The following is a 25,518-nucleotide window of genomic DNA, read 5'->3' on the forward strand; positions in this document are numbered from 1 at the left end:
ACTCCAGATGAGGCCTAACCAGTGCTGAGTAGAGGGGAACTAGTACTTCCCGGGATTTGGAAGCGATGCTTCTATGAATGCAGCCCAAAATAGCATTTGCCTTTTTTGCAGCCACATCACATTGTTGGCTCATATTCAGCTTGTGATCGACGACAATTCCAAGATCCTTCTCGCTCGTAGTGTGGTTGAGCCACGTATCCCCCATCTTGTAACTGTGCATTTGGTTTCTTTTTCCTAGGTGCAGAACTTGGCATTTGTCCCTATTAAATGCCATTCTGTTGTTTTCTGCCCAGCACTCCAGTCTATCCAGATCACTTTGAATTTTGTTTCTGTCTTCCAAAGTATTAGCTATCCCTCCCAATTTTGTGTCATCTGCAAATTTGATCAGCATTCCCTGCACCTCCTCCTCCAAGTCATTAATAAAAATATTGAAGAGCACTGGGCCCAGGACTGAGCCCTGCGGTACCCCACTCGTTACCTCTCCCCAGCTTGAGAAGGTCCCATTGATAAGCACTCTTTGAGTCCGATTCTGTAGCCAACTGTGGATCCACTGGATCGTTGTTTCATCTAGCCCACTTCGAGCTAGTTTGCTCATCAGGATATCATGGGGCACTTTGTCGAAAGCTTTGCTGAAGTCGAGGTATATGATGTCTACAGCATTCCCACGGTCTACAAGGGAGGTGACTTGATCAAAAAATGAGATCAGATTTGTCTGGCAGGACTTGTTTTTGACAAATCCATGTTGGCTTCGAGTAATCACGGCATTGTTGTCAAGGTGCTTCCAGATGGATTGCTTTATGATCTGCTCCAGAATTTTCCCAGGGATTGATGTCAGACTGACTGGTCTGTAGTTCCCAGGTTCCTCCTTTTTACCCTTTTTGAAGATAGGGACAACGTTAGCCCTCCTCCAGTCATCTGGCACTTCCCCGGTCCTCCATGATTTCTCAAAGAGAATAGACAGCGGTTCTGAGAGCTCTTCTGCCAGTTCCTTTATGACTCTAGGATGCAGTTCATCTGGCCCTGGAGATTTGAACTCATTCAAAGTAATGAGGTGTTCCTTGACCATATGCCTGTCGATCTCAAGCTGCAATCCTGCCCCTTCAGCCTGTACTTCGCCTTTGCCAGGGGGGTCATAGACCCTCTTTTGGGAGAAGACTGAGCCAAAGTAGGAATTGAGCACCTCTGCCTTTTCTTTGTCCTCTGTTATCATTTTGCCATCCTTATTTAATAGCTGAACAACCATTTCTTTCCTCTGCCTTTTACTATGCACGTAGCTGAAGAAAGCCTTTTTGTTGTTTTTAGCATCCCTCGCTAACCTCACCTCGTTCTCCGCTTTAGCCTTCCTGACGCCATCCCTGCAATTCTGTGCTACCTGCCTGTACTCTTCCTTTGTTACTTGGCCTTCTTTCCACTTCCTATATGTGTCCTTTTTTGTTTTCAGGTCATCCCTAAGCTTTTTGTGAAGCCACATTGGCTTCTTCTGTTGTCTTCCACCTTTTCTTCTTGTTGGAATTGTTTGTGATTGTGCCTTGAGAATTTCCTTTTTTAAAAGTTCCCACCCATCTTGGACTCCTTTTCTCGCTAGCATTGCTTGCCATGGGACCTTACTGATCATTGTTCTGAGTTTATTAAAATCAGCTTTCCTAAAATCCAGGGTACGCGTTTGAGTACACTCGGCTTTTGCTTCCCTTAGAACCAAGAACTCAAGTACAACATGGTCGCTTTCCCCCAGAGTTCCTGTAACTGCTACTTTATCCACTAAGTCATCTCTGTTGGTTAGGATCAAGTCAAGGATAGCCGATCCTCTAGTTCCTTCCTCTACTTTCTGTAGGAGGAAGTTATCCGCCACACAAGTCAGGAATTTCCTGGAGGGGCCATGTTTTGCAGAATTTGTCTCCCAACAAATATCGGGGAAATTGAAGTCCCCCATTACTACTACATCATGCTTCCTTAAAACATTGGCTATTTGCTTTTCAAAAGTTTCATCCTTGGCTTCTCCTTGATTGGGTGGCCGGTAGTAGACTCCGACCACCAGGCTCCTTTTATTCTTTGCTCCATTTATTTCAACCCAGATGCTTTCGATGGGGCTACCAAGCTCCTCCTCCTGTATTTCTGTGCAGAGATATGTATTTTTCACATACAGTGCAACCCCGCCTCCCTTTCTGTTCCTCCTGTTCTTTTTGAACAAGTTATATCCTTCAACTGCTGTATTCCAGTCATGAGAGTCATCCCACCAAGTCTCAGTTATACCTATCAAGTCATAATTTCCCTCCTGTATTAAGAGTTCAAGTTCGTTCTGTTTGTTTCCCATACTCTGGGCATTAGTATATAGACATCGAAGACCATGTGCTTCATAGTCTGGCTTTCTTCCTACATGTGTCTGAAGACTATTATTGGGCGCTATCAGCGCTGTTCTCTCCATTGCAGTGCATGCGCCTACGTCCATTGTTACCCCCAACATTACATCTCCCTTCCCCGTAGGATTCAGTTTAAAGCCCTCCTGATGAAGTTCTTCATGCTGTGGCCAAACACATTCTTCCCAGCCTTTGTGAGGTGCAACCCATCCCTAGCCAACAGCCCATCTTCCAGGAAGTATAGCCCGTGGTCCCAGAATCCAAATCTCTCTCGTCGGCACCACCTTCGTAGCCAGTCATTCACCCGGAGTATTTTTCGTTCCCTTTCTATCCCTCTTCTAACTACTGGAAGGATGGATGAGAAAACTATCTGGGCCCCAAAGTTCTTGAGTTTCCTTCCCAAAGCTTCAAAGTCTGACGTGATCTCTTCGTAGCTCCGCTTGGCGGTATCATTTGTTCCCACATGGATGAGAAGAAAGGGATACCTGTCAGTGGGCTTTATGAGTGCAGGCAACCTTTCAGTCACGTCTCTAATCTGTCCTCCCGGGAGACAACATACCTGGCGAGTCCACGGGTCTTCGCGACATACTTGGGTCTCGATCCCACGCAGCAAGGAGTCTCCCACTACTACCACTCTTCTCTTCTTCTTCTTGTAGGCCTGGGTTTCATCGCCTCTGTTTGACTGACCTTTAGCCTCTTGCTCACTCTCATGCAGGGTCCCCTGTGATTCTTCCTCTGCAGGCTGTCCTCCAGTCTCATCTGCAAGTACCTGGAATCGGTTCCACAGCTCCACCGCTTCCACTGGTGCAGAGTGGCGTCTAGTTCTTCTTCTCCTAACTGTCACCGTTTTCCAAGGAGTATCCTCTACTCCATTTTTCTTCACCTCAGCATTTCCCACTGCCTCATCTTGCTGTTGCTCTTCAAGCTTCTGGTCTGCCCTTTGCTGCTGTAGTTCCCCCATTCTGTCCAAGAACTCTTCGTGTTCTCTTATTCCCCGGAGGGTTGACAGTCGCCGCTCCAGTCCACTTACTTTTTCCTCCAGCAGCGTGATCAACTTGCACTTGTTGCAGGTGTAGGCCATGTTGTTCTCAGGCAAGAAAACAAACATTGCACACACCTTGCAGGTCACCACCACTGGAGAGTCTTGTCCTTCCATAGCCTCTTTTCCCTTTTTGTGTCTAGCTTTGTGATTGTTCTAGACTAGCCTGTGCCTGCTCCTCTACTCAGTAGAGGTTAAAAGCAGAGTCCCACTGGTGTGGAAGTGTGTGTTACAAGACAAATAAATGGGAAAAAGTTAGTTAAAAAAAAATGTTAGGGGCCTCCCCCTTGACCTCCCCTGCCGAACTCCCCTGGCCAACTCCTGTTTGCTCCCCCTGTTCGCTCGCTCTGTTCGCTCGCTCTCTGGGAGCTTGCCTGCTTCTGTAGTCCCTGGACCAGCTGGAGCAGCTTGCTCTGCTCTGCTCTGCTCAGCTGGGAGGCGGGAAACAGACTGAAGCTTCCCGCCCAGTCAGCTGCTGGGAGTACTCAGGCCACACCCCTCCAATTCAGTTGGAGCTCTCAGAAGCTCCTGGTGAGCTCACAGCCAGTCAGAAGGATAAAGGGCAGCGCCCTGGGCTTCCTGCAACCCACTTACCTCTTAGCCTCTGTCTCCTTTGTCTCCTTTGTCTCTTCAACCACTGCAACTCCCCTGGCCAACTCCTGTTTGCTCCCCCTGTTCGCTCGCTCTGTTCGCTCGCTCTCTGGGAGCTTGCCTGCTTCTGTAGTCCCTGGACCAGCTGGAGCAGCTTGCTCTGCTCTGCTCTGCTCAGCTGGGAGGCGGGAAACAGACTGAAGCTTCCCGCCCAGTCAGCTGCTGGGAGTACTCAGGCCACACCCCTCCAATTCAGTTGGAGCTCTCAGAAGCTCCTGGTGAGCTCACAGCCAGTCAGAAGGATAAAGGGCAGCGCCCTGGGCTTCCTGCAACCCACTTACCTCTTAGCCTCTGTCTCCTTTGTCTCCTTTGTCTCTTCAACCACTGCAACTCCCCTGGCCAACTCCTGTTTGCTCCCCCTGTTCGCTCGCTCTGTTCGCTCGCTCTCTGGGAGCTTGCCTGCTTCTGTAGTCCCTGGACCAGCTGGAGCAGCTTGCTCTGCTCTGCTCTGCTCAGCTGGGAGGCGGGAAACAGACTGAAGCTTCCCGCCCAGTCAGCTGCTGGGAGTACTCAGGCCACACCCCTCCAATTCAGTTGGAGCTCTCAGAAGCTCCTGGTGAGCTCACAGCCAGTCAGAAGGATAAAGGGCAGCGCCCTGGGCTTCCTGCAACCCACTTACCTCTTAGCCTCTGTCTCCTTTGTCTCCTTTGTCTCTTCAACCACTGCAACTCCCCTGGCCAACTCCTGTTTGCTCCCCCTGTTCGCTCGCTCTGTTCGCTCGCTCTCTGGGAGCTTGCCTGCTTCTGTAGTCCCTGGACCAGCTGGAGCAGCTTGCTCTGCTCTGCTCTGCTCAGCTGGGAGGCGGGAAACAGACTGAAGCTTCCCGCCCAGTCAGCTGCTGGGAGTACTCAGGCCACACCCCTCCAATTCAGTTGGAGCTCTCAGAAGCTCCTGGTGAGCTCACAGCCAGTCAGAAGGATAAAGGGCAGCGCCCTGGGCTTCCTGCAACCCACTTACCTCTTAGCCTCTGTCTCCTTTGTCTCCTTTGTCTCTTCAACCACTGCAACTCCCCTGGCCAACTCCTGTTTGCTCCCCCTGTTCGCTCGCTCTGTTCGCTCGCTCTCTGGGAGCTTGCCTGCTTCTGTAGTCCCTGGACCAGCTGGAGCAGCTTGCTCTGCTCTGCTCTGCTCAGCTGGGAGGCGGGAAACAGACTGAAGCTTCCCGCCCAGTCAGCTGCTGGGAGTACTCAGGCCACACCCCTCCAATTCAGTTGGAGCTCTCAGAAGCTCCTGGTGAGCTCACAGCCAGTCAGAAGGATAAAGGGCAGCGCCCTGGGCTTCCTGCAACCCACTTACCTCTTAGCCTCTGTCTCCTTTGTCTCCTTTGTCTCTTCAACCACTGCAACTCCCCTGGCCAACTCCTGTTTGCTCCCCCTGTTCGCTCGCTCTGTTCGCTCGCTCTCTGGGAGCTTGCCTGCTTCTGTAGTCCCTGGACCAGCTGGAGCAGCTTGCTCTGCTCTGCTCTGCTCAGCTGGGAGGCGGGAAACAGACTGAAGCTTCCCGCCCAGTCAGCTGCTGGGAGTACTCAGGCCACACCCCTCCAATTCAGTTGGAGCTCTCAGAAGCTCCTGGTGAGCTCACAGCCAGTCAGAAGGATAAAGGGCAGCGCCCTGGGCTTCCTGCAACCCACTTACCTCTTAGCCTCTGTCTCCTTTGTCTCCTTTGTCTCTTCAACCACTGCAACTCCCCTGGCCAACTCCTGTTTGCTCCCCCTGTTCGCTCGCTCTGTTCGCTCGCTCTCTGGGAGCTTGCCTGCTTCTGTAGTCCCTGGACCAGCTGGAGCAGCTTGCTCTGCTCTGCTCTGCTCAGCTGGGAGGCGGGAAACAGACTGAAGCTTCCCGCCCAGTCAGCTGCTGGGAGTACTCAGGCCACACCCCTCCAATTCAGTTGGAGCTCTCAGAAGCTCCTGGTGAGCTCACAGCCAGTCAGAAGGATAAAGGGCAGCGCCCTGGGCTTCCTGCAACCCACTTACCTCTTAGCCTCTGTCTCCTTTGTCTCCTTTGTCTCTTCAACCACTGCAACTCCCCTGGCCAACTCCTGTTTGCTCCCCCTGTTCGCTCGCTCTGTTCGCTCGCTCTCTGGGAGCTTGCCTGCTTCTGTAGTCCCTGGACCAGCTGGAGCAGCTTGCTCTGCTCTGCTCTGCTCAGCTGGGAGGCGGGAAACAGACTGAAGCTTCCCGCCCAGTCAGCTGCTGGGAGTACTCAGGCCACACCCCTCCAATTCAGTTGGAGCTCTCAGAAGCTCCTGGTGAGCTCACAGCCAGTCAGAAGGATAAAGGGCAGCGCCCTGGGCTTCCTGCAACCCACTTACCTCTTAGCCTCTGTCTCCTTTGTCTCCTTTGTCTCTTCAACCACTGCAACTCCCCTGGCCAACTCCTGTTTGCTCCCCCTGTTCGCTCGCTCTGTTCGCTCGCTCTCTGGGAGCTTGCCTGCTTCTGTAGTCCCTGGACCAGCTGGAGCAGCTTGCTCTGCTCTGCTCTGCTCAGCTGGGAGGCGGGAAACAGACTGAAGCTTCCCGCCCAGTCAGCTGCTGGGAGTACTCAGGCCACACCCCTCCAATTCAGTTGGAGCTCTCAGAAGCTCCTGGTGAGCTCACAGCCAGTCAGAAGGATAAAGGGCAGCGCCCTGGGCTTCCTGCAACCCACTTACCTCTTAGCCTCTGTCTCCTTTGTCTCCTTTGTCTCTTCAACCACTGCAACTCCCCTGGCCAACTCCTGTTTGCTCCCCCTGTTCGCTCGCTCTGTTCGCTCGCTCTCTGGGAGCTTGCCTGCTTCTGTAGTCCCTGGACCAGCTGGAGCAGCTTGCTCTGCTCTGCTCTGCTCAGCTGGGAGGCGGGAAACAGACTGAAGCTTCCCGCCCAGTCAGCTGCTGGGAGTACTCAGGCCACACCCCTCCAATTCAGTTGGAGCTCTCAGAAGCTCCTGGTGAGCTCACAGCCAGTCAGAAGGATAAAGGGCAGCGCCCTGGGCTTCCTGCAACCCACTTACCTCTTAGCCTCTGTCTCCTTTGTCTCCTTTGTCTCTTCAACCACTGCAACTCCCCTGGCCAACTCCTGTTTGCTCCCCCTGTTCGCTCGCTCTGTTCGCTCGCTCTCTGGGAGCTTGCCTGCTTCTGTAGTCCCTGGACCAGCTGGAGCAGCTTGCTCTGCTCTGCTCTGCTCAGCTGGGAGGCGGGAAACAGACTGAAGCTTCCCGCCCAGTCAGCTGCTGGGAGTACTCAGGCCACACCCCTCCAATTCAGTTGGAGCTCTCAGAAGCTCCTGGTGAGCTCACAGCCAGTCAGAAGGATAAAGGGCAGCGCCCTGGGCTTCCTGCAACCCACTTCCCTCTTAGCCTCTGTCTCCTTTGTCTCCTTTGTCTCTTCAACCACTGCAACTCCCCTGGCCAACTCCTGTTTGCTCCCCCTGTTCGCTCGCTCTGTTCGCTCGCTCTCTGGGAGCTTGCCTGCTTCTGTAGTCCCTGGACCAGCTGGAGCAGCTTGCTCTGCTCTGCTCTGCTCAGCTGGGAGGCGGGAAACAGACTGAAGCTTCCCGCCCAGTCAGCTGCTGGGAGTACTCAGGCCACACCCCTCCAATTCAGTTGGAGCTCTCAGAAGCTCCTGGTGAGCTCACAGCCAGTCAGAAGGATAAAGGGCAGCGCCCTGGGCTTCCTGCAACCCACTTCCCTCTTAGCCTCTGTCTCCTTTGTCTCCTTTGTCTCTTCAACCACTGCAACTCCCCTGGCCAACTCCTGTTTGCTCCCCCTGTTCGCTCGCTCTGTTCGCTCGCTCTCTGGGAGCTTGCCTGCTTCTGTAGTCCCTGGACCAGCTGGAGCAGCTTGCTCTGCTCTGCTCTGCTCAGCTGGGAGGCGGGAAACAGCAATATCACTGCCACATATTGGCAGAAGGGAGTTCCAGTGCTGCATGGGGCTGCCCTGCTCCGAGAGGAACAGAGTAATGGATGCATCCACACCCCCGGTAGTGAGCCAGCCCCCTTTGCCTGAAACAGCCAACTTTGGTTGGACCTGAAACAGTCCAGCTTGATGAAACTGCCTACAATCAACCTAATAAAATGTCACTGCTTTACCCAAATACTTTAAGCCAAAGGTTTTTGACTCTGTCATTACATTACCTTTAATGAGATGTCTGTCCAATATATGCGATTGTCACTCACATCAAAATCCAGAGCAGAAGCTTCTTTAACTCCTGTGAGTGGGATGGCAACATTATTGTTGTTAGTCTCCAGAGAGATTCGCCTGATATCTGCTCTACGGGAAAACAGCAGAAAAGCTTCTGGGACTATGCAAGTTTTCATGTCACTTATGAGCTCCAGACCAATGGGACAGGCACAACGCAAACCCTGAGGCCTGTACAGGCAAAGATGGCTGCAACCCCCATTGGACTCTGCACAAGGATTTGTTCCTAAGGAAACATAAACAAAATCATTCAACACTGTTCTTTGATGTGAAACTAATATAAACACAATTTTGGCCTCAAGGATGATTAGCTTTGCCCTTGAACTCTCCAGAGCTGCTACTCTACAGCATTAACCCACATGATCTGCACACTCACGTTAAGCATGTTCCTGGAATGGACAGCCTCAGACTACAGGTGAAAACTGATTCTGAAATGCTCTGCCATATTACAAAATATGACAGCTGCTATCTTCCTATATGACTATGGTATAATGCATATGAGAAAAGTAGAGACAAGCAGCCATTTATGCGGTTTTCAGTACAATTAAATTTAAGAACAACTGTTGTATGAACATTAAGATGACTCTCAGTTATTCACAAATTAAATAAATAAGAATCAAATCCAACTGGGATCCAATTATTATTTATATAGCACATTAGAAATATGAAAAAGTACATTCCTTTTGTTTTGGCCACACACTGTCCTTCTAAATTACACCTCTAACTCAATTTGAATAGCACTGACTACTTCCTTCCACAAAAGGAAATGAATGTACAACACCCCTTAATTTCAAGCACAGTTCACAAGGACTGATGACAAAAAGGGGAAAAGGAGCCTCCCACACTGTCAAAAATTGATGCAGATAAGCACATGGATGGAGGGAGCTGTTTGCCCTCACCCTGCTTAGAGAACTTTGTATAGTGCTCCATACATTGGCAGTGACACGTAAATCAAACAGTAATGAAACAAAATAGTTCTGCTTAAGCCAGTTTATCATCATTAGCTTTGTTGTCCTGAAAAACGTGTATAGAAAACGAAGTATAGAAAACGAAGGTGTTGTTTGTTAGTAGGTTGTTGGCCTGATTGGGGGGTAGCATTCAATCTATTCCTATAGGATCACATTCCCCCCTTAAGGATCAAGTTCACAGCTTGGGGCTCTTAGATCTGGCTCTTATCTTGGATGCCTAGATGACATCTGTGTCAAGAAGTGTCTTTCACCAGAGATAACCTGGCCAGAGGAACCTTTTCTATTTGCTTGAGGATTTTTTTAAAATTCTGATTTAAAAATTCCGATAAAATCAGCATTCTGATTTACTTTTTGTGATTGCTGGTCTTCATCTGCTCTTTTTTCTGTTGCTTTTACACTATTTTATCTGCTGTTTATTATTATTTTATGCTATTGTAGTTTTCATTCAATTCTTATTGTTGCATTTTAGTGTTTTTATTGGGCCATTTTCCACTTTGGGAAACTTGAAATGCAGAATATAATTCCAAAGACAGGGAATAAACACACACACACAGAGTACATAAACGTCAACTTAAATTTTAAAGACATGAATTCAGCACACAGCCCAACTTGATCAGTGTCATGTTCAACCGATGCCCATTTCCAAGCAATATTCAAAAGTGGCTGAACTGAGAGTCTTCATATTCTCATGGATTAAAATTGTCTCCACTCTCTCACTTTAAATCAGGGGTGAGCCTCAAGCCTATGGGGCAAATCCGGCCTGCTTGCAGTCCTAATATGGCCCTCTGGGGTTCCCCAGATGGCCATGTTTCCTTCCCCCACCCCCACCCCCTTAGTTACTGGCAGCAAGTGCTTTAAGATAAAATATGCTGGTATTATGGTCCCACCCCTTTTGCCTTATGCCTTGCCCTCCACTGGAACGTGACCCCCAAGAGCATCTCCAAAACCGAAGTCGATCCTCAGGCTGAATGAGTTCAACACCCCTGCATTAAATGGTTACTAAAATGTAAGGATACCTCAGTTTAAAATTCTCCCTTTCCAACTGATCAGAAAAACAGCCCCTCTGCCTTATCGTGTGCAGTCCAGATTTTTAAGACACTCACCAATTATCTGGTGGACATTCGTAGCCTTCAGGCCCATGAGGTCAGGCAACTGGTCTATGATGATCTCCCTTTCTGCTGTCCGCTTATGGACTCGCTCAATGCTTCGCCTTTGCCAGTCTGTCCAATAAATATAGTTCCCCAACAGCGTGAAACCAAAAATATGAGGCAGTTTGTCCTCCACAAGCACTCTCCTACTGGTTCCGTCTGTGTTCATGACCTTCACAGGTACAAAAACATACCACATACACATGAGATGGGTTTGAGTGAAAGGACACAATTTCTGAATCCAAAGCAAGTGATATCAGAAAATTCAGACCAGCCTTCAAACTGTGTGCCTCTACATACCCTTGCAGTCAGCCTCCATTGTGGGTAAGTACTTCTACCACAACTCTGAATGCTCCCAATCATACCTACAATCACCCCTGCTGCAGAGATGTAGCTGAACTACTTACCATCAGAAGGAGCTGTATGTTATATCTCTGCATTAATCACTATCCTGTGTTTCCTTCCTCCCTACAGAAGTATCTCCCAGAAGAGTGACATGGGCAGGTAGCTGGCTCCTTTCGGGGCAAGATATATACACACACTAAAAATAAATCTTTGTGGGTATAAAAGAGTGAAATGTGCCTTCAACTTTAAATCAGGCGATGGGAGAGAAAAATGTTTCAACAAGTTGGGAAACACTGATTTACGGAATAACCCAGGAACATTTTTATAAAATGGTAGCTGTTACCCAAGTGGGATTGTTTGGGACTTTTAGTATCTTGTTCAGGAGGTCAAGCTGCAATTATATATCAAATTTCAGCTTGTTCTGAAATTCTTCCAGGTCCACTAACCAGGACTATATGCATCTCTACTCAGAAGTAAGCCCCATTGCATTCAATAGGGCTAACTCCCACAGACGTGTGTATAGGATTCTTAGCCTAATGTTGTAAAGCCACCTTAAGTCCCAGTATTGGGAAAAAAGCGGGATATAAATAAATATAATAATTATTATAATTATAATAAGCCTAAGTCAATTTTTTAATGACCAAGGCCATGGCAAAATATAATAGCATCAAAAGACAAATCATATTTCATTCTGATAAAGACGTGTTTAAAACCTTTAGCTATTGTGGCTTTAAAGGTAAAGGTGTCCCCAACCAGTTGTGTCCAACTCTAGGGTGTGGTGCTCATCTCCATTTCTAAGCCGAAGAGCCAGCGCTGTCCGAAGATGCTTCCATGGTCATGTGGCCAGCAAGACTGAACACTGAGGTGCACGGAACGCTGCTACCTTTCCCGCTGAAGTAGTACCTCTTTATCTACCTGCAATTTCTTGCTTTTGAACTGGTAGGTTGGCAGGAGCTGGGACTGAAGACGGGAGCTCACTCCGTCACGCGGCACTCAGGTCTCGAACTGCTGTCCTGCTGACCTTCCGGTCTGCAGTTCAGCATCTTAACCACTAAGCCACTTAGAGAAAATATGCCACTTCTTAAGAAAAAGCTAACACTGTAATGATGATATAGCAATGAAGTATTCCTTTCTTCTAGCGTGAGAAAGGCATCAATGTCCCCCCTCCCTAACACACTTTTTGTTTTTGTTGGGTAGCTCACCATATCTTCTGTGGCAGCTACAAAGCCATACCACATTTCAAAATTAACTGGTGATCATCAGAGAGTACAACTGAATCACTAGGTATCCATACCCTCAAGAATTGTGTGTCGCCTCACAACATGCAAGCATAACTAATGATCAACTTGCAAGCACAAACAATATGGCTGTATACATGTAAGAAAAATCAACCTGGTAGATCTTCCTCCCTATTTCTTGCTTAGACTGAAAGCTCCTTGGGGCAGCAACTGATTTTTTATTTTTTTGGCTTATGCTACTCTGTCAAGTACTATGTCCATTGATGGTTCTGTGTAAACAAATTCTAATGGTAAAAGAGACAGACAATTATTGTAAACATCCTGCCAAAAATATTACCCTCTACTCCTGAAATCAGAAGTACAATCCCATCATCTCTTCATGAAGTCTCTTTTATATGCCAGAATTAATTATCACCACCAAGCTATTACTCAGTTTTCCAAACAAAACTAGGAATTCAATCCCATGAAGCTTCCACACATGCTATTTCCTAAGACAGCAAAAATTCTATGAAGTGGCAAGAAATGGTTTGTGAACCTCTTAGGACTGTCACACATTTCCAACCTAAAATGTTAGTAGATCTTAATCTAATCCCATAATCCTAGATAAACAACAGATAACCTGATTAAACAAATGACACACGAACATGATGTTTTTGCAACATTTATTGATCCACAATTGATTCAACATTCAATATCCATGTGTGAAAAAGTATATGAACCTTTAGATTCAGTACCGAGTAGCACCCCCTTGAGCAGCAATGACTTCAACTAAGCATTTCCTGCAACTATTGGTCAGACTCTCACATTGGTTTTGTGGAATTTTGGCCCATTCCTCCTTATAGAACTGCTTCAACTCAGTGACATTTGAGGGCTTTCTTGCACGAACAGCTTGCTTCAGGTCCTGCCACAACATTTTGATGGGGTTTAGGTCTGGACTTTGACTAGGCCATTCTAAAACAAGGAATTCCTTCTTCTACAGCCATTCTTTTGTAGATCTGCTTGTATGTCTAGGATCATTGTCCTGTTGCATGACCCACTTTCGGTTCAGCTTCAGCTCAGGGATGGATGGCCTGACATTCTCCTCTAGAATCTTCCGATGACCTGCAGAATTCATGGTTGTGTTAATGATGGCAAGCGATCCAGGTCCTGGGGCAGCAAAGCAGGCCCAAACCATCATTTTCCCACCACCATGCTTGATGGCTGGAATGAGGTTCTTCTGTTCGAACTCAGTGCTTGTTTTTTTGCCAAACGTAACGTTTCTCATTGAGGTCAAAAAGGTTTACCTTTGACTCCTCTGTCCAGAGAACATTGTTCCAGAAGTCTTGGGGATCATCTATGTGATCTTCAGCAAACTTCAGATGGGCAGCAATATTCTTTTTAGAGAGCAGTGGTTTCCTCCAGGCTATCCTCCCATGAACGCCATTCTTGTTTGGACTTTTTCTGATTGTTGAGTCATGAACGCTCCCATTAGCCAAGGCGAGAGTGACCTGTAGATCTTTGGATGTTATTCTGGGGCCCTTTTTGACTTCCTACAGGATGCACCGGTTTGTTCTTTGGAGAGATTTTGGTAGGACGACCACTCCTGGATAGAGTGACTGTGGTCTTGAACCCTCTCTGTTTGTAGACTATCTGTTTGACAGTGGGTTGGTGGAGCCCCAAATCCTCAGAAATGGTTTTATAACCCTTTCTAGACTGATGAACAGCAATAACTGCTTTTCTGAGATCCTTAGAAATGTATTTTGATCGTGGCATGGCATGTTTCCACACAACCGTATGGTGAAGACCAAACTCACAAAGTTTCCGATCCTTTTATAGGGTGGGGCCTCCCAAACTCACCCCTGAAAATCTACCTAATTACTTAAACACCCGATTCTAATTATTCCCTTTAATTAAGCTGATGCAACCAGGGGATGCACAATCAATTCTCAGATCATATGAGGGAACGATCAAATTTTTCAGGCTTATGTATGTTGGATTTTATACTCGTATGCCCCATTTAAAGGTTACACATATGTAAGGATTTCTGGTGGGACAAAAAGTCACAAGAAAGGCAGAGCTGCTTCTTTAATAAAAAGGAGGAAGTCCCAACATGCAAGAAACCTCCTAAATCTTAATCAGTGTCTCCAGTGGTTTCTGCTGGTTTTAACCACTGTGCGGTTGGATTTCACATTCTGAGGCTACTCCTAAGCCCTTCAAACCACAGTAAGACTATAGACTAGAACAGAAAACATATGTAGCTTCACCACACTACATGCTAAACTTTTCTTGCTGCAATGACTAAGCTTCACACACAAAAAGCTCTTCTTTTGGCCATTATTACTAGAAGGTACTGGCCGAGGCTCAATCCAGACAAGGCAAATTGAACCGAGGCTCAATCCAGACAAGGCAAAGGTCCTGTTAGTCACTAGGCAAGCCAAGCCAAGACTGGGAATACAACTTAGTCTGGACGGAGTAGCACTCCCTCTGAAGGACAAAGTATGCAGCTTTGGGGTGCTCTTGGATCTAACCCTGCTCCTGGAAGACCAAGTGGCAGAGGTGGCCAAGAGTGCCTTTGCCCAGCATCATCTGGTGTGCAAGTTGAACCTCATCCTAGGAAACAAGGATCTGGCCACAGTGATCCATAATCACCTCTTGCTTATGTTACTATAATGAGCTCTATGTGGGGCTGCCCTTGAAAAGTGTTTGGAAACTACATATAGTACAAAATGTGGCATCCAGATTGCTGTCTGGCATGCATTTTACACACCTTATGAGACCAGTCTTGGACGTGATGCCCTGGTTTCCAAATTTTTCCCACACCCAATTCAAATTTCTGGTTCTTACCAATAAAGCTCTAAACAGTTAAAGATCAGGATATCTGAAAGACTGCTCCTCCCATATGAACTTGGTTGTAATTTGTGATTGTCATTGGAGGCACATCACCTAGTGATGTTAGGTTGGTGAGCGCTCAAGACTGGGCAGCAGCACCCCAATTATAGAACTAATTTCTTAGGGAGGTCAGACTAGCCCCCTCTTTATTATGCCTTAGATGGTGAAGAGTGTATTGTTCCATCAAGCTTTAAATGGCTTTTAGTCATATTTTCTAATTTTATTGTGATGAATGCTCCAGGCTATTTTTTATTTTGTTATGTATTCGTTTTCTGCATATTTTGTCCTTGGAGAAGAGAATTCCAGCTCAGGTTTACAGTGCAAAGTAAGAGCAAAACTTTTTTGGCTGCTCTAAAAGACATGAATTAACAGCACAACAGACATTTCTGCCTGCAAGTCATTTTGCAAGTATTCTCACCTCTAACCTAGAGTATTCTAACCCTGTACCTAGAACCCCTTTGTCTAAATCATTCCCTTCCACAATCTTTCACTGAATGCCCAGCACTAGGAGTGCAAGTGGAAGCCCAAGCTCAAATAGCATCTCAGTCCCAGTAACAAACCATTAAGGCAAAAAGATGTAAGTGGACAGGCAAGTTAAGCACCTGTGTGTGTTTAGTGACAGGATGAAGAGCAGTCAACCTTTCCCCACTACTGTTAACAAAACCAATTAAAAAGACACCTATGAAGGTAGAAAGCCAGAAGGGCTGTGGGGGCTATCCAGAGTACTACCTGCCCACTGGACAGAAATCACGTGTGTGTGCTCAGTACAATAAGCTCTTGGCTGCCATGGAACAAGTCCAATCCTTGAGGCCAGAGCAGTTGACTAGGAGAAGCTGACAGAAATGTTGGTGGATGAGGCCTCTGAGGATGTCATAGTGAAGTCCCACTCCCAGGGTTAAGGAGAATGATGGTCTTGAGGAAGGAGTCCATTACTCTGAGGAAGAGGAAAAAGTTTCCTTGGAAGGGACCCATTCTTGGGCAGGGGGGTATTAGTCATGGAAGGGTCAACACAGACAAAGACAGCTGAGGTTGTGAGAGTCGTAGAGACAGCATGGTGACTTGCCTGCCTGGTGCAAAGGCTGAGGATGTTATGCTCTTCTAGATGGCCTGGTAGATGGTGCTGGGAAGGACTCCATGGTTGTGATGCATGTTGGCACCAGTGATGTGGGGTAGTTTAGTCATGCGGTCCTAAAAGCCAAATTTAGGTTGCTAGATGGGGGGATGAAAGCCAGGCCCTCCAACATAGCTCTGTGAATAGCTCTCTATCCATTCCATGTGCAGATCCACCCAGTCAGGCAAAGCTGAAGGGTCTGGATGTATGGATGGGATAGTGATATAGGGATGAGGGGTTTAGATGTATTAGTCACTGGGGAATATTTTGGGATAAGCTGGGCCTGTACAAAAGGGATGAGGTCCACAAGAACCAGAATGGAACTGACTGCTGGTGCTTAACATCAATAAGATGGCAGAACAGCTTTTAAATTGACCCCTGGGAGAAGGTCAATAGGACCTGGGCTCCGTCTGGGTTAGGCTGAATCATTCCTATGGGATTTGGGTAAAAATATTTTTGATTGCCCAAATAAGGATGGGGTAGAAATACATAGGTCATAAGCCTTTCTCACAACACAGCAGGGAAAAGCACTCATCTCCCATTAGCAGCTGACCGGAGATAAGAACTTTCCCCCACTGAACTTTCATCCCCATTGTGGCATATTGGGTGGGAGGTTTAAGCCTCCCTGCCCAGCACGTCATGTCAGGGATGAAAATGTCTCGCACCTCAGCTGATCTGCATGAATCAGCTGAGGTGGGGGGGCTGTTTAGGAAGGGTGTGCACGTGCGCGCGCATGTGTGAATAGTGTGAAGGGGAGAAAATGGTGTGTGCGCATGTGCATATGCAAGTGAGAGAGAGAGTGATGCATGCGTGTAAGAACCGTATGGATGGGGGGGGGGTGAATGGGGTGGCCACACCCACCCTCAAGCTGAAAAAAGTTCCCCAACCCCTGCAGTAGAACATGATAGCTAGTCAAAGAGATCAAAGGGCCATAGGGGAAAATGCACACACCAGAGACAACTGAGGAAGTACACCAGGTTACAAGGTGGGTTTTTTTCCTATGCTAATGCTAGAAGCCTTTGAGCCAAGAGGGAGGAAATGGGACAGCTTGGTTCTGAGAACACGGACACAGCAGGCATAATCTGACTTCAGGCCTGATTATGGAACAGGGACTGCTTCGTTTGCCTTGGTGGATTATCGATGCCAGGAACTGCATGGGATAGTGTGTCCCTGTTAGTTTTCAGCAGGTCCAGCCCAAGGCATTTTTTCTGCCTGAGGCAGACTAGCAAATGATGTCCCACCCCACACAGTGCACTCTAGAACAGATCATTTCTCACCCAAAAACTAATGGTGTTGAAGGTAATTACACTGCTCCAAAGCTCTTGGATGCAAGGTTCAAAGGTAGCAATGTCAGTGATTGCTCCTGCATTTGTCTGGATCGTTAAACTACAACCTTCAACATCTCTCAGACAAAGGTAGTTGCATGCTTGTAACACTCCAATTTCAATACCGATGATCACTGCCTGGGTTCCTATCCCCACCCCCATGTGCACATTATTATACTTTTTTTACCCATGTTGATTTAAACTTTAAGAAGGTGTTTGAACTGTTGTTGCCGTGTAAGCAGCGTCAGACTAGGACAGGAGAGAAAATCCCCACTCACCTATGAAGCTCACTAGATGACCTTAGGCTTACAGGTGGTGACTGGCCCAACATACCTCACAGGGCTGTGACGAAGATAAAAATTTGGGGGATCATATACCCCACATTTAACTCCCAGTGGAAAAGTGGAATTTTAATGTAATAAAAGAAACAAATAAGACATGGGGCGGGGGGGGGGTGACAACACTGTCTTACAATGTTAGAAACAGTTCAAAACGAGTCTCCCTAGTACAGAAAAAGGCCTACTGTGCATTGCCTGGTCCCATCCTATGTGCATACATTACATACACATTCCCTAGGTATAACGTGCATCCACTACCCCATATGGAGATTAAACTTACAAAAACCCTAGGGAATTGCAGCCAAGGCTGCAATTCTATGCACACTCACTTGGGAAGAAGCCACTGAACATAGTGGGACTTAGTTCCAGGTAAACATGCATAAGATTGTGCTATAAATCCTGAAGAATGCCACCAGCAAACTTTTGCAAGGCGTACCTCTTTTCAAATGTCAAAATGTGGTTTTCATTTGCCCCACCCACACGCCTACCTTCTGCATGATAATAATCAAGAAGAAAAAGAATGAACTGTAAAATTATATCCCTCTCCCTTCTTTCAAGGTGCTTAAATCACAGAAAGGCTGCAATCCTAACCAGACTTAGCTGGTCTATTTTTTGCTATGCCAGTAGTGTAGTTAGATAATTTTAGAGTCTGAACTTAATGGTCTTGCAGCTTGTCTCTACTTTAGAAGGAAAGACAGACGTGCTGTGGGATACTAGGTGTCCTTTCCTCAGGCCTGAGTGACACACAAACAGACCAAGTTCGAAATGAGGCAGTGTGCCATAAATAGAAAGCAAGAGCCCTCAGATGTCTAATGGGTGAAGCTTGACTTGAAGATTGGTAGGTTGTAGAAGAAACAGGATATAACACAATATCCTGAACCAAATGAAACCGTGACACCACCTTAAGGAGAAAGGAACAGTCTGGTCACAATACTTCCTTACTTCTGTGGAACGTTAAATAAGGCTGATCGTGGCAAAGAGTGCAGAGCACACCTGCTCTGTGTGCCGAAGTAACTGTGGTGAGGAAGGCTTCCTTAACAGTAAGGAGTTGTAGGTTGTCAACAGGAATCGGTTCGAAGGGTTTCGCTGTTAATTACACTAGAATCACCATGCTGATGAAGGCAAAAGGAGAAGGGGATGGCAGAGGATGAGATGGCTAGATAGCATCACTGATGCAATGAATATGGACTTGAGCACACTCCGGGAGAGAGCGGAGGACAGGAAGGCCTGGCGTGCTATGGCCCATGGGGTCACAAAGAGTCGGACACGACTGAACAACAACACCATGCTGAAACAGGTGGGGTGACTGGCAGATGGAGATTAGAAAGTCCTTTGAGGAAACGCTTCACACCTGGGTGCAAGTAAAGGGAGAAGTCCTCAACCTTGTCATGATTAGCCAAGATTGCTGCCAAATATGCTCTGAGTGATGAGAGTGCTAGACTCTTAGTTTTGAGAGAGAGAGAGAGAGAGAGAGAGAGAGAGAGAGGGAGGGAGGGAGGGAAGGAAGGAATCAAGTACTTGAGAAAGGTCACAATACTCTGGACTCTCTCCTGTTGGTGTGAGAAAAGCCAAAAATATCTTCCACTTAGTGGTACACAAAGCCTGAGTGGAGGGTTTGCAGAAGGCAATCTACCTCCAATAACTCCTTAGACAACTGGGAAGGTTGACTATCCTCCAGGCTGTGAGGCTAAGGGTTTCAGGATCAGGGTGTCTGACCTGTTTGTGGTAAGAAGATCTGGCCTTTGAGGAGAATGGAAAAAGATGCTGTTGGACAGAAGAAGCAATGTCATGAACCACTGCTGCCATGACCACCATGGGGTCATCAGGATACAGGGGGAGTTCTCCTCCTCTACCTTGTTCACAACGCTTATGATAAGAAAGGGGGAAAAGGCATAGTTTAGGGTGCCCCTCTCACTGAGGAGAAAAGCACCGCTCAGGGAGTCTAGAACATGGCCTGCCCTGCTGCATAAGGTACTATACTTTGAGTTTAGGCTTGTAGCAAAATGGTCTACCGCAGAGGTACCCCACACCTTGAACAGGTTTGATATGATGGTTGGAGAGAGCTCCCATTTGTGAGGGGTTGTCCCAGGCCTGCTGAGTGAATATGCGATCGTGATGGATTCCCACACAGGAAGGAAGGGCATGAGTCCGTCAAAGAGTGGGGCTGTTGGGTGGGCCCCTCTGCACAAGTAAAAAATGACATTTGAAGTGGTTGTGATATTTGCCCTGTGTGGGTTGGTGGTATTTATCTTGGTTGAAAGGGGATGTGTGAGACTGGCCTAGTCGAGGCTGAGATCTGCTAGCGCCTCGCTGACCCTTGCATTGCCAATATGAGTAAGGCTGATCAGTGGAGGCAGAGGAGGACTGGGATCCTATTCTCATCTTGCAGGAGATGTTTTCATCTTATGGATGTGGTCCAGATTCTCATCTATGGATGCACTGAAGACTCCTTCTCTGTCAAAAGAGAGGTCTTCTACCCTGGATCTAGCTTCTTGTTTAAGCCCTGCCATTCTACGCCAGGCATGATGCTGTAGTGATATAGTGGCTGCCATACCCTTGGTGCCACAGCTGGCTATATACTAGGCCATATTGATTTGTTGGCCCACCAGACTTTGAGTTTCTTTACATCTTCTGGGAGGCAGCAAAGAAGGTCGCTGCTTTTTCCCATAGAAATTGCTGACAGGCTGCCATGCAAGCCTCAAAATTTGCCACACGTAGCACTGCGGCCATGGTGGAGTAGATTCTATGTCCTACCAAGTCCAACTTTCTTGCTTCCGAGTTAACAGGAGCAGAATGGGATCTTTTGTTTAATCTTGGACTGGGACACTTCCACAATTACAGAGATAGGTGTGGGGTGTTTAAAGAGGAAGGAGCAGTCTTCTTCCTGGACTTGGTGTAAATTCTCCATCCTTCTGGATATTGGAAGTATGGTGGAAGATTTCATTAATTATTGTTTAATGTTATGCAAAAGCAGTGAGCATGGGAATAGTGACAGGGGGAGCTAGGTCCAGTGGCACCCTCTTGAATACTGGGTCTGTGACAGGAACCACAGGGGCCTAGATCTCTAGTCCCAAAGATTTCACTATTCACAGTATCTGCTCTTTGTAGGGCCTCACATCATCCGATGAAGAACGTGGGTTCTGATCCCCCACGGCAGCATCTCAGGAAGAAATGGAGGCCACTGCAGAAGAGGGCATGGATGAAATGGACCAGGAATTGTCCTGTCCCGAGGGGCGATTGTTGGAGCGTGGCTTAGTTGGTGGCTCTAAGTTGGCCACAGGTGACGTTTGGGTAACCAGTGGGGCAACCATTACTGGATGTTGGTATCAGTGCCTGAACTTCCGCAGCAACCTCCAGAATTTGGGGGAGAATCACATCTTGGAAGAAGTTAGCCATAAGAGGCTGCTTCAGTGTCAGTGTAACCATAGGTTCATCATCGGATATAATTCTGTATGTGGTCTTCTTGCTGTTCTTTGGTCCTGGTGCCTGGGAGTTAGTACGGCATTTGTTTCAAGACTTGGTAGGTTTGATCTTCTCCTTCTCAACTGTCAGTATCGAAGTGTTGGGGCTAGGCTGAACTGCAATGGCCGGTGGTTGGTTTGAAAGCAAGACTGAAGATGATGCAAGGGAGAAAGTGTGCCAACTCCTGCCTGCTTTCTCCTGCTGCACCAAGCAACCCAGGAATGATCTGCCTCTGGGTTGTTTAGTGCGATGTACAAACCTGGAATTGTGGAGTGTTGGTGGAGGAACAACCCAGAGCTGGAACCCATGTGGGAGTGGGAGGGAGCCAGCAGTCTTGTTTGCTCTTGCTCATTCACAAAAATTCACAGGCCATTTAAACTGTGGATTGTTGCGCTGTCTGAACCATGTCACTGTGTACTTGAACTTTCAAAAAGCTTTTGATGAAATCCCCTACCAAAGACTCCTGAGCAGGCTTAGCAGTCATAGGATAAGAGGACAGGTCCTCTTTTGGATCAGTAACTGGTTAAAGAACAGGCAGCAGAGAGTAGGAATAAATGAACAGTTCTCATAATGAATGGATGTAAACAGTGGAATACCCCAAGGATTTCTATTGGGACCAGTGATTTTTAATTTGTTCATAAATGATCTGAAGTTAGGGGTGAGCAGTGAGGTGGCCAGTTTCTTGCAGCACCAACTTATTTAGAGCAGTTAAGACTTAAAGGGATACTGAAGAGTACCAAAAAGATCTCCTCAAACTGGATGATTAGGCATTCAAATGACAAATGTGAACCAATGTAAAGAAGTGTAAAATGATGCATACTGTGGCAAAACATCCTAACTTGACGTATTCATTGATTGCGTCTGAGCTGGCAGCAACTGAGCAGGGAAAGGATCTTGAAGCTGTGGTGGATATCTCCATAAAAAGTCTCTTTTCTTTCTCCCTTCTTTCCACCTGTTGTCTCTTTTATTCTCAAATTTTAGAGAGTAAATTCCGGAGGGGGGGGCGAAATCCTATCTTTTTCCTATGTTACTCTGTGAAGTACGATGTCCATTAAAATGGGAAAGTAATATGTGTAGCTTGTTTGGAGGAATGTACATGCAATGCCTAGCACTCTATGAAGCCTTGTGGTACATGTGTCATCCAATAATGCATTGTTGATTCACACTAAAGGAAGAATCTTTTACTTTAGAGGGATGTAATCTGACGATATGATGCTTTAAAAGCATGCTTTAAAAGGCTGCCTACTATATGCACCACAAAGAGGGTTGGCCAGATATTTTGTTAAAAATTTTTTTTTACAGCAATCTTATACACTTCTTATACTCAGAAGTAGGTCCACTTGAGTTCAGTGGGGCTTATTCCCAGGTACGTTGATACAGGATTGCAGCCTTTGTGGAGTTTCTGTATAAATTTTTTTTAGCTGCATTTTCAACAAAATAAATGGTTCAATTCAGACCAGCATTTAGAAGATTGTGAATGAGCTTCAGGCTCATTTCTTCCTCCTCCCCCTCTGCTTCTATCTGTTTCCTGTTTAGCACTAACCACAGATTGCTGTGATACTTGAATTGGCAAAGTATGGTTAGTTCCTGCCCTCGAAATCAGGATAATTAAACTGACTTCAAACCATGGTTTTGAATTCTAGCTTGGAAAGCAAGTGTGAACCATGGTTTGCCAATTCAGACATCTCAACAAATCACAGCTAGTGCTAAGCAGGAAACAGAGAGAGAAGCTGTGTGGGAGGACAGAGGGTGGAAGTACATACTGAATGCCTAAATTAAGCCCAAGTATTAGGAATTATGATGCTTGAATTTGCCCTTGTAAAATTATAGAAAATATTATTCTTGGATTATTTTCCCCACCCAACATAGTTAAGATCATATAAAAGTTAGTATTTAACAAAACTTCAAATCCCATTGACCCAGCCAGGAATTTGCTTATTGATAAGTCACATGCACCACTGATTTCAGTGAATCCTAAAATTCTAGAGGAAATGGACTTGGGAGTGTGTTATATAGGAAAACACTCTAGGAAAACAGACTTTAAAGCATTTGGAGAAATGCCTGCCAACTCAGGATCCCAAATACATGCACTATGTACAACTCATTTTCACATTTCAAAATAGTCTGACCAGCTCTAGAATTACAATACAGCAGGTTTGGAATATCTGTTTCGTCTGCATTTTTCCCTTAATACTTGCACAAGCCCTGGCCCCTTCTAAATCAAACTATACAATGATCTGTTCTCAGTTTGGCAAAGAGTCAACTGCTCTGGCCTATCAATTTTCATCTCTCTTTTGGAAAGAGTTATATGGAAAGGAGAAGAACAGAGAGCAGTAGATGCAAAGTGTGATCAAGCCTTGTGCGTGCTTCAGAATTTCACAATTCCCAACATATGTCTCTGAGACAGGGGGAAAAATCTAAAGGCAAGGGCAGTGTTTCCCAAAGTCTTGATACCAAGGGAACAGGGTGTTTTAAAAATTAAAGTATGAGCAGTGGTGACTGGTGGGGAAGACAAAGGGCCGCCAGAGGCGGGGCAAGGGCCCATGACAGGCAAAGGGCCAGGTGGTGTCTCTGACCCATCAAACTCCACCAGAAAACATTCCTTTGAGTCCACAGTATCCTGCTCCAGCAGCAGTAAGCTTTACATGAGCATCCCCACCACTTTAAGAGCATGAGTGCAAAATGGGAGGGAGGATTTACAAAGCCACATAAAAGCACTTATTTGGACCTACATTCTTCTGTTCCAGCAACAACTTCCATTGCATTAAGTGCCTTTAAGATCATTAGTGCAAACAGTGGAGGAGAATCAACAAAGCCACACAAGATGATGATGATGATGATATCCTCCGAGCCAAACAGAAAAACAGTCTCTGGAACCCAGGAGCAATCCACTACAAAAGGGGACACTGAGATAACAACAACAAAACAACAACAACAACACATCTCCAAAGCCACACACAAAAACATCCAAAATGCTGGTAAGCATGGCCAGCAAGTTCTGAGCATCCAAAAATACTCCTCTTTACACGAGCATCACCACAGCCATCCCCTCTCCAACCCTCCTCAGAGGCAACAGCAAGAAGCAGCGCATGCAGAATAAAAAGATTACTCCATTTTATAAATGCCTACTCCGAAGCCAGAAGGACTGAATTACTCAGGAGTAAGTATGGCTAGCAAGTTCTGACTTTATCAAAAAACCACCCACCCCACATGCAACTACAAGCAGATTTTTTTTAAAAGGGAAAGAAATACCACCATTGCCAAACCAAGCAGGTTTAAAAAGAGGGGTGGGGGAACTGATCAAGTAATCACAAGCCAAAAGATTTTTAAAAATAGCTAGAAACAACAACAAAAACGAACCTAGAAAGGAGATTTAAGGCTCACACACTCACCCTACTCTTCAAAAAGAAAAACTCTAAGCAAACTGTTCTGAAATAAAATAGAGATGTTGCAAATAAAATAAAATAGAGAATAGGGTTAAATAGAGAGGCTGTCCTCTGAGGATCAGAGGGCTGCTTGGCCCACAAAAGCTGTGCCTTTGCTTTAAAACAAAACAAAACAAAACACAACCATGGCCAGTTTCGGAAGAGCAAGGCCTCCAGGAAGGAAGCCACTTTCTTTTTGTGTATTGGTACTGTGTATGTGCACGTGCAAGTTACCAAATGATGCTGCAGTACCAGAGTCCCTTCCAAGTAGTCCATGCAGCACAGCGGCAGCGGCTGGCACAATGGCAGAGCAAGAAGGAGACAATCAATATCATAATGGGGGGGGGGGGGAGAATGGGAGTGTTTTCACAAGGGAGTCGTTGCCCCACCTGCCTATTGAGTGGCACCGCAACTGACTAGGAGGCATGCTTCACTCTCGCTTCCAAGAGATTTATCTTTGTTTTCCTAATCTGTTCATAGAACAACATGCAGGCCTTCTCCTTGCAGCTACAGGGCAGCCTAGTTAATCATGCCTCTCACCCTCCTTTTTTGCATGGTTAGTTGGGGTTCAGTCATAGCACTGTCCTTTTTGGGTGATGCTTTTTTTCTTGAGATTCCCCCACAGAAGTCGACTGTGGTACAGGCTGCATTGGCAACGTTGGTGTATCCTTAGTTCTCTCCCTTGGGGTGATATCAGCGTCCACGTATTGGCAGAGAGCGTGGTGACCAGTGCTGCACAGGAACACAGACTGGTGGAAGCATCAAGACGACAGCTTCATTTTTCAAGACACGCTTCATTCCTCTCATGGCACAATACTGTACCTGATCACACAGTTTGGGATTTATTGTGCTAGGGAAAGAACAATCTACCTTGTGTCGGAGAGAATTTTAAATTAGGAAACAAAGTTGCTGGCTTCTAATTCAGCATGAAAATATTAAATGGAGCACTCTCATGATAACAATATCGCCTCCTCCAGTTTTTTTTTCTTGATCATTTTTCATCATTATCCACAACCAGGCCACTTCATACATTACATGTTCATGACTAGGTACAAATAAATTCATGAGAGGAGGCA

The 25,518-nt window shown here is 46.5% G+C and overlaps 1 protein-coding gene across 17 annotated transcripts in view; it reads right to left on the minus strand.

Annotated features, from left to right (window-relative positions):
* The window catches only part of LRP6 (LDL receptor related protein 6), a 179,443-nt gene that overhangs the window by 63,662 nt on the left and 90,263 nt on the right, over positions 1–25,518 (minus strand). For all 17 annotated transcript variants that reach the window (XM_084811356.1, XM_084811353.1, XM_084811354.1 and 14 more), the window contains 2 exons: positions 10,286–10,502; positions 8,151–8,440 (listed from right to left, as the gene is read on the minus strand). In XM_084811356.1, the coding sequence (XP_084667482.1) occupies positions 8,151–8,440; positions 10,286–10,502 (507 nt within the window). The remainder of the gene's footprint in view (positions 1–8,150; positions 8,441–10,285; positions 10,503–25,518) is intronic.

The sequence above is a fragment of the Heloderma suspectum genome, chromosome 7 (genome assembly GCF_057233095.1).
Source record: "Heloderma suspectum isolate Gila_16-S chromosome 7, 16-S_ref, whole genome shotgun sequence".
Classification (NCBI taxonomy): domain Eukaryota; kingdom Metazoa; phylum Chordata; class Lepidosauria; order Squamata; family Helodermatidae; genus Heloderma; species Heloderma suspectum.